This window comes from Liolophura sinensis, chromosome 11 (genome assembly GCF_032854445.1).
Source record: "Liolophura sinensis isolate JHLJ2023 chromosome 11, CUHK_Ljap_v2, whole genome shotgun sequence".
NCBI lineage: Eukaryota > Metazoa > Mollusca > Polyplacophora > Chitonida > Chitonidae > Liolophura > Liolophura sinensis.
In genome coordinates, this window is record NC_088305.1 from 18,858,728 (window position 1) to 18,868,935 (window position 10,208).

At 40.5% G+C, this 10,208-nt stretch overlaps 1 protein-coding gene across 1 annotated transcript in view; it reads left to right on the forward strand.

The window, feature by feature from the left end:
* The window catches only part of LOC135477461 (DNA mismatch repair protein Mlh1-like), an 82,140-nt gene extending 78,087 nt beyond the window's left edge, over window positions 1-4,053 (forward strand). Inside the window, 1 exon segment of the mRNA XM_064757577.1 lies at window positions 3,326-4,053. Within this exon segment, the coding sequence (XP_064613647.1) occupies window positions 3,326-3,490 (165 nt within the window). The 3' untranslated portion in view covers window positions 3,491-4,053.
* Window positions 4,054-10,208: the final 6,155 nt, after the last annotated feature.

Genomic DNA, 10,208 nt, shown 5'->3' on the forward strand with positions numbered 1-10,208 from the left:
ATGTCCCAATCTTACTTTTAAAATGCATGGGAAGTTTTCGTTCCGGTTCCAACTTTTTTTATAATTGTTTCCAGTTTTTTTAATACAAAAAGTGTGACATTTATAAGTTTGACATTTCCCAACAATAATATGAGAACGGATTTGCTATCTTATAACCAGATTTTTTTATATTTTTTGCTGACTGCTTAAAAAGCAATAAAATATAACAAAGATTATTGCACTGGGTGAACTTTTTTAAAGTGACAGCCGTAGACCATTTTTAGAAAAGACGAAAGAAAACCACAAAACAAAAAAATCTTTTAGAACCTCTGTGTTTTAGAAGCACTACACGATTATTGTTGAACATATGTTTCAAAACTGAGCCCTTACGTTTCCCCTAATTTTTAGTGAATATCACGGGGAACGACCAATTCTCTTGGGGGGGGGGGGGGGGGCGGGGGGACAAGTCGATGGCTAAGTACATGTAGTTTTGGAGGCTATGCTTTTTCTGTATCATTTTGCTTGATGGACTCCAAATGTAGGGTATGTTTTACTGTCTCCTAATTCCTGCAGTGCATTAGTAAAAGAAAATAAGTGTTCAGAGAAAAAAATGTAACAAAAGAAAAACTGGTCCTTATGAAGGGAAGTGGCTGCGGAACCATTGCTAAACCAAGTTTAGTACACGCTTCACTTAGCGCTGGAGTTGATTTAGTACGAAAAGGCTTTTTATGTATTACTGCGGTTTAACGTGGTGCAAAAGTGCTTTTTTTCACTGGCATAATGCATACCCTGTCGTAAATGTAGGCATTGCTTATTTATGAATTCAAGACAAAAGCCTAGCGACAGTAATCCCCGAAATGCCCAGTGGCTAACGCTGCGTGGACTTGAACCATGAACAAAACCCCAGTGGAACTTAAACACCCAATTGCGGTACCCCGTAAACATGAATCCTGGACAAAAGCCCCGGGAACTTAAACAACCAATTGTGATAGCGCCGTAAACATGAATCCTGGACAAAAGCCCCGGAAACTTAAATATAAGCGTCAAGTCCGACATTCATATACCATTCGTAGTCCGTAAAGGGCGTTCCAAGTGGATAAACGCAAGATTCATTTCCATAACAACGTTTAACACTAACTCCCAAAAACAAAGGTATGTAAGAAATTATACAAATAAGAAATAAAGCCGGTAACACACAAGAGAGAAGCGGTCATCAGTTTTCAGTGATGCCGGGCAGACAATTAATATTCCAGGCATGAATTCCATATCAAAGTTCAAATTCGTAGTCCGTGAATGAGTTCCATGTCAAATAAACACCCAGTTGCGATAGCCTCTAAACATGAATCCTGGACAAAAGCCGCGGGAACTTAAACACCCAATTGCGATAGCCTTGTAAACATGGATCCAATAATCCAACAAACCCCAGCATGCTATATGGCAAATGCTCCGTGGACATTAATCGTGAGCAAAACCCCGACGGACTTTAATTCCCATTTTCGGTAGACCAGTAAACATGAATCAAAAACAGAGCTTCCGCGGACTTCAACCCCCAATTTCGATAGATCGGTAAACATGAATCCTGCGCAAAGGCCCGCCATACATGACCCCTTCGGACTTAAAACCCAACAGGCTCAATGGCCAGTGATCCCTGGACATGAATCCTGGACAAAAGACTCGCCAGACATGAACCCTGCTGACCTAAACCTCAACAGGCCCAATTGCAAATGCGATAGCCTCATAAACATGAATTCTGGACAAAAGCCCCGGGAACTTAAACACCCAAATGTGATAGCCTCATAAACATGAATCCTGGACAAAAGCCCCGGGAACTTAAACACCCAAATGTGATAGCCTCATAAACATGAATCCTGGACAAAAGCCCCGGGAACTTAAACACCCAAATGTGATAGCGCCGTAAACATGAATCCTGGACAAAAGGCCCTGGAACTTAAACACCCAATTGTGATAGCCCCGTAAAAATGAATCCAATAATCCAATAAAGCCCAACATCCTATATGGTAAATGCTCCGTGGACATTAATCGTGAGCAAAACCCCGACGGACTTTAACCCTCAATTTCGATAGACCAGTAAACATGAATCATAAACAGAGCTTCCGCGGACTTCAACCCCCAATTTCGATAGATCGGTAAACATGAATCCTGTGCAAAGGCCCGCCATACATGACCCTTTCGGACTTAAACCCCAACAGGCTCAATGGCCAGTCATCCCTGGACATGAATCCTGGACAAAAGACTCGCCAAACATGAGCCCTGTTGACCTAAACCTCAACAGGCCCAATGGCAAATGCTCCGTGGACATGAATCCGGGACAAAAGGCTCACCAGACAAGAGCCCAGTAGACGTAAATCCAAACATGCGATAAAGGCTTGCGGGCATAAACCTCAGTGGACAGTATCTCGCCAGAGGTATGGTATGCCATCACACCGAACCCAAAATTTGCAGGCTATACCCAGATATGGCCTAAAATATGATATTCCTTATATTTTGACTGGTATATTACAGTGTGACATTTTGACCATCGACAACTTGGCTGTCTAATTTGAATTTGACTGACCGCCTGAACTCTGATTTTGATACCTGGGCCACACAAAGTGTGGTTGAGAAAGATATTGTACATATAAGCAGTCCTATTTCCTGTAGCGAATTTAACTGTTGTTCGATGCTGCATGAAGTGGTGGTAAGCCGTAATCATTCATTTATTCCGAAGTGCCTGCAAAAACTCCATCTGTCCACCACAACTGAAGGCGAAAGTGATAGGAATTTTTCTGAATGGCGGACGTTTCGGTGGAATGAACTTCTCTCTGTACAGCTGAGAGGGAATAACTGCTTCCGATTTCGTGCCCAGCAACAATTCCGTTTCCTTGGAAAAGTATTTTAGTGACGTCTAATGAATTACAAATCTGATAACAATACATCAGTCAGAGTAATTCCAGACCAGTGACAAAGTACAATTAAAATCACTCCATCTTTTTTTAACCTAATTTTGATTAAGCATTGCTGCTAGGTGGTGTGTAATTTGCTTCTATTTAAGCATTTACATGAACATTTGAAATAAAACCCCAACCGAAGTTAACTGACAAGAGGACGTATTTCAACGGTCAGGCGTGACTATGTGCCAATTACATATATCGCTGCTCTGGCTGTGCCCTCCATGTTTTTTTGTTGTTTTTTGTTTTTTTTTTGTCTTTTATGTAGTATATTTATATCAGAAAACATGGTGTTTTGCATTTTGAACTGTACAGCATCTTTCGCGACGAAATTCATTAACACGGCTTTCAAATAGCTGTGCAGAAGCCCAAATTAACTGGTACAGTTTTATTTCCAGAAGAAAAGCAGTGAGCAGTCACCTGGGTGGAAGTGGACAGTGGAACACGTGATATACCCCGCCTTGAGGAACACTTTACATCCACCCAAGGCCTTTGCGGAGGACGCCACGATTCTGCAAATTGCTAATTTGCACGATCTGTACAAAGTGTTTGAGAGGTGTTGATCGTAAGCTGATTCCTGATTGATGGGATTACACAGGGGCAGAGAACAGTCCTCAGATTTTGACGCACTGCAGATAAAACTGTTGCGTGAGAACTACAGCCATATGTCTCACGTGGCAGGATGTGATTGCTCTTGAATGATGACATAAATGGATGTTATTTTCAGCAAGACCAGCCCTTTTAGTGGCGATGTCCTCGAGCCGAAGATGGAATCGGTGAGGCCAGTTGACAGCGGGCTTAGTCAGGTCAGAAGCGGTAACCGGTGATTACGGTGGATTGGCCGTCCATCAGATTGGCAGTCGATCAAGTAAACAATTTATTCTTAATCCGAAGTACGGTGACTTCGGAACTGTAGTGAATGGAAGACGGATGTGTTTGACGTTCTAGTATAAATACACATACGTCTGTCTCTGACATTGAAATATTGGCTTCGACATATACATATATTGTGTCTGTAAATAGGCTGGAAAACAGGTAAAATCAATACTGTTGATTACAGTTGCCATGAAGCAAAATACTGTTAATATGTAAACTGATGGCGTCAATAAAAACTCCATTTATCTTCTGCTACAGTTTGTGTTTTAGATTCATCTGCCTGTAGGATTAGATTATTTGATTGATTGGTATTTAACACCGTGCACAGGAAATTTTCATGTATATTACGACGGGGGAACGGGTAGTGGCCGAGTGGTTAACAGTGCTCGCCTTTTAGATAACGGTTCAATTACAGTCTTGGTCAGGAGATTTTGTACATTTCTGGTGACAATAACTGATAAACGAGACTAGTATAAGAAGATCGTTTGCGTGGAAGACCACTTGTCTTCCAATATAATATGGTATGCATGTCTCTAAGTCAAACACGGGTAAGTTTGTCAGAATCTTGCCAAAAGTCAGAGGTCTACGCTGGGCACCCGGTTTCGTCCATCCATAAAACTGAGCTCCATCGAACCAGTTAATAATTCTTGGATATTGCGTTAAAGAAGTCAAATAACGAAATAATTTAGTAAAATACAGGGTTGTGAGTCGAGTAAACCGAGAATGTACATTGTATTTTTTTTGATAAGATTGTGTTGTAGTATTCACCCTGCAAAGCAGACCTAATAATAGAGTTGTAATGACTGCCAGACCATTTAGCGTTGCTGGGTAAGACAGCAGCTCTCTAGGTGGCTCTGTTGATGGGTGAAATTTTGTCATCCTACGTTTTAACGTTCGCGATTCGCTGGAAGAGGGTCGCCACGATATAGCTGAAAATATTGCCAATGTGCCGTTAACCTGTGAACATTCATGTACTCGACGAATGGCCTGCGAGCAAGACAACGTGGAGTCCATGAGGATGCTGTAGTTATTGGGTATGCGCTTGTTTGTCTGTGACATACAGTGTAAGTGTTTTTATTTCGGCAACTGTTGGTTCCACAGCATCTTTTCAGCACGGAAGTTGTGGAGTGGTTTGCTTATTCCCTTCTATTTTTCCACCGTGATGGTCATGGGAGGGGTTAGGGTGACAATTATGTACGAATATCTCAGCAAGCCCAAGTCTTCTAGACGACTGGAGGTGTTATGAGGCCATTGTTTACCTCATAAGCTGAGGTACAAGCTTCCCCTTAGCGACCCCCGCAAAATTGATCGATTAAGGGCACGTGCCTTCAAATTATCTTGGCCATGTCAGGTAGCCCAAAGAGGGTCAGACGATTTGTCATGCTATAGTTTAATGCGATAGTTGCACATGCAAAACCGTCGAGTTATTACACTGTGGTATGTTGACCAAACGTTTGGATATACATTTATTTTCAAAAATGGCGACAAACTAAAGAAAACAATGTAGGCTATTAAAGGTATTATATACATACAAAAACAGATGAGAAGAGGACACAAGACAAAGGCAGTGAGTATAAACTCATTCAGTAACCAACAGCGGAACCAACGACGGAAAGTTTTCATTGTTTTCTGGCATCTATGACAGCTTTGAGAATTGGTTAACTTCTTACATTTACCTGAGTACGGCGTAAAACACCAATCAAAAAAAAAATCTTACATTTACCATGGAGTACAAGCTCCTGGGTTTTGTGCGCGCAATTAATGGTTTAGTTAAACCATTCTACGGCACTATCATAACGCAGTGTCGTAAATTACGAAAGTTAAAATCGCAACTTTCCCACTTTCTAAATTGATACATGTTAACTGTTGTGAATTGTGAGTGCCATCATTGTAAAATGTGAGCGCCGTCATTGTAAAATGTGAGTGCCATCATTTTAAAATGTTACGCTGGGCATAATGGTTGTAGACTGTGAAATGTGAGTGCCATCATTGTAAAATGTTACGCGGGGCTTAATGGTTGGTTGTAGACTGTGAAATGTGAGTGCCATCATTGTAAAATGTTACGCGGGGCTTAATGGTTGGTTGTAGACTGTGAAATGTGAGTGCCATCATTGTAAAATGTTACGCAGGGCATAATGATTGTAGACTGTGAAATGTGAGTGCCATCATTGTAAAATGTTACGCGGGGCGTAATGGTCGGTTGTAGACTGTGAAATGTGAGTGCCATCATTGTAAAATGTTACGCGGGGCTTAATGGTTGGTTGTAGACTGTGAAATATGAGTGCCATCATTGTAAAATGTTACGCGGGGCGTAATGGTTGGTTGTAGGTTGTAAAATAATACATTTTGAACATTGATAATGTGGAACACAACACCTAATAGTGTTAATTCGACATAACATACGTTAGAACATTTTTTAAAGATTTAAAGGGGAAGAGAACATAAAAATGATGCCTAAATCAGATAAAAGAGCGTCAAAACTTATTTGCAAATATGATCTTCAATATTTTTTTGGATTTTTTTTTCGTGGGAACAGGGTATTTGGAAATATTTTTGTATGGTGGGTATTTGGGATCAACTTTTGGTATTTATCGTTGTTGCATAATAATGTTCTAAGTAACGATGTGATGCTTGTCTAATAAATTTATTTGAATGTAAATTTGTTGTTTATATTGAAAATATAAATATGATCCAAATTGAGGTTTGATACATTTCTTAGCTGAAAAGAACAAATTCTAGTGCAAAAATATTTATTAAACGTGTGTTGCATCCCGTTTATGACTTTATTAAACAAAGACTACAAATTCCAAATACCCACTTTACAAACATTATTTTCAAGTGTCTTTTTCTCTTGAAGGAAAAATCGGAAAATAATATTGAAGACTACATTTACGAATAACTTTTCGCACTCTTTCATCTGAACTTTTTATGTATTCTCCACCTTTAAGACGTTCAGTTTAAATTTTGTGTTAACCTAAAACAACACTCAAAAAAGAATAAATAATAATAATCAGAAAGGAAAATAACTTTTTAATTATCAACTATTATCTCGTTAACAAGTCGTAAATTATGCTGATTGCTCTTTGCCGCCGTTTTATCGTTTTGTCTGCTCTAGCAAAGCTATTGCAAGGAGCAGGTTAAACCAGATGAAAGGTTTTAGTTCTTGTGTAAGAAAGTTCAGCGCACGAAAACAGGTGTTTAAGGAAAGATTTGTCAGGAGCTGTGGACTAATGGGTATTTTTCATGGTTTTCGTCGCCTCGGGCTGTCGGAGTGATATCAGTCTGTATCCCAGGACTGGCGGCTGACAACCTGAACCGTGATGTGCATATTTCGCTAAATACTATGACACCAGCTTAGCTACACATCATAACACGAATCTAGAATGGAACAGATCGGTTTTGATACTTGCAATCTTAACTAATGCCTGTGGCAAATTTCCTTAACCAAATTGTTTCCACATATGTGCTTTTTTCTCTTTAAGTCCAGCCATTGATTGTCAGGTCCCCGAGCCATATTCCCTTGTTCCAATATAATGCAATATAACCAAAAGTTTCACCGAATGTGTTGGCTCGGCTAGAGGTCTTAGCCTCGTGTAGGGTCAGTTGCCGATACCTTAGCTTAAAGGTTTACAGAATCGATTCTGTACCTAGCCTAAAACTGAATTTTGGGTTTGGTACATTTATTCAAGCGTGACCAAAGATGCAATATTTAAACCCCGGAAGCCCTATCTCAACTATTCCTTAAAGTCAAAATTTAACACACCGCTTAGAACTTATTTTTGAACCCTAGAAATTAAAATTTTGAATTTTTGATTTGACAACGTTCTGAATTTTGACTTAAGACACAAATGGCTTTGTGGAATCGGCCCCCAAATTACCACCAACCTTAGCACCTGTCATAGTGGCTGATGGAAAGTGACATTTCCTTGCTACTGGAATGGATTTAAACTTCATTGTTTACAACAATCTGGTTAAACTGAACCACTCACCGGTCAAATCTGATATACTTGGCGGCGAGCTCCTTTGTTGGTGTTGACAAGGTTTAAGGCGGCGACGAAACCATTTGAACATTACCTTATTGCGAGTACGTCTCCTCAGCTGATGTATTTTTCATTTGAGCATTTAAGTGCCGCCTCTAGTTATGGTTTCACTGTAACAGACGTTTGGTCTATAATTGTTCTCGCCTGGTACCAGTGATAAGAGGAATTTAAATTTGACGCCAGGAACAACCAAGTACCCAGAGCTGTTTTTCCTGGAAAAAGCCATTTCTCTGTAAAAACTGTTTCTCATTTCGGCTTGTCAACTTGGGTTTTTTTTTTTTAACGTTCAAGTTTGAACTATGTTTAATTCAAGATCTTCCATGAATTGAGTCTTTTCGCTTTTACCTTCATTCGAAATAACTTTCTCTGTTTCCGGTCAGGCCGATGTTGATTTCCCCCAGGTCTTACGAATTATGTGTGGAGGCTGGAACACCCCAAACCATACCCAAACGTGGACGCAAGCCTATTGCATTAAACACTATTTTGACGAAAGCTTTGAGAGTACCCGGTTCTGCCCTGAGTGGATGCGACTAGTCTCTTGGTGAGGGTCGTTGTCGAGGTCAAAGCGGCCTGTCGAATGAAGGGTCACGTTGTCCTTTCCTTGTCTTTCGCGAAGGTGCTAGCGGTTCATGTAGTCTGAAAAAGGCAGTGTGTTCCAACACTAGACTGGCGTCAGTCTGTCCCACCAACATTACTTCATTCCAGCTTCGTGTCAGAGAGGATATGTGTACTGGCTCGCTTCAATCCTATGTCAGAGGAATTCCAGAGCATTTCACTGGCTGTATTTGACCAAACAATTTAGCCAAAAATCGTGCAATTTAAAGGCGGATGAAAGTAAAAAAAACATCACTGTTGGTTCTGAATCTAACAGTTTTTCCATCACCCTACCTTTTCAAACAAACCGCATTAAAAGAGGAAGTTGTAACTCCCTCGCCTGGCATTCAGCATGAAGGGGATAGTGCATGCTTCTAGAGACTTGTTGACCCGTATCAGTATAATGGATCGGTCGGGGCTGCTTACTTGCCTTCAGTAAGGCGTCTCAGTGAAGCAGTACTAAATAAAAGAGCGGTGGAAATCCGTCCTGCAACAAAGGAGACACATTACATGCACTCTAACGACTCCTTTGTCGTCATATGACTGAAAAATTGTTGAGTACGACGTTAAAGCCCAAGCACTCACACACTCACTCACTCACCCAGACAAACAGCAACACACCTTTTTAAGATGAGCAGAACTCTTAGAATGGGACAAAATGAGTATATTAGTCTACACAAAATTTTAGGGAAAATATACGCGACAATATAAGACGACGTTCTCCGAAATAGGGAAGAATCTAATAAGCTGTCAACAGATATTTCGTCAGAGGCTCATACAGCCTTCAGACTTCGGTTTTAAGCCAGGCTTGGTAATTGGACAGTCGAGGAACCCTGTAAGATTACTGTTACAAGCTTTAGGTCTGATCGAGGTATTCTTACATGGACTTGACAATCAGAACCATAAGCTAAAAAGCTGCCCAAGGGTATATCGCCAAAATACTAACGCTCATGAATTCTGCTGTGTGTTTGTAACAAAGGAGGGTAATTGGGACCGATAAGGGCCTACTTACTACTGTCACTAGCTTCCAGGTTCGATCGAGGTATATACTGTTACATGGGCTTGTGGAATCCGTATAGTTAGATGTATTGGCCATCTTTGCGATGTTTTTCCATACGCTTTTCGTGTAAAACCTTTCAAGCTCTTCATTCTATTCAGGAGGAAGATGTAGGTCAGAATTGTGAGGATTTTGTCGTAGTACGAGAACAATCTACTTGCACTGAAGGAAAACCATTTAGGGTGTATTTTTTATATAACTTGAGCAATAAAACAGCACAATTCTATACGACTGAATGAGGTGTGTGGATGCGGGTTTGATTTTTAAAGCTTCCAACATCATTTTGGTCATATCATTTTGATTTGGGGACGAGCCTATACCGGTCCTGGGTTCAATCCCAGTGAATGGCCTTGGCTAACAGAGAACATTCATGCACCTAGAACATCCCATGTGTGTTTTCAACAACATCAAAAACTACTGATTGCTTCACTTTGTATCATTTCGTCTCAGTTGTGTACTTTATATACTTCCTTTAGTTCTTTGGTAAATTGTAGTTTGTGTTAGACGTCGTTTTGGGAATTTGCTTTATGATTATTGATCCGGATTCACGGCGGGTATAAAAATGTCCGTGTAGACGCATAGATTCAACGTTATTCATCAGGTCATCTGCCAACAGTAAATTGGTTGATTGGAGCGGACTGTGATCGAGCGGTTAAGTTGCTTGTCTTTCACTAGCCCGGACACATGATTTTCAGTCTGAAAGCTGGTGTTGGA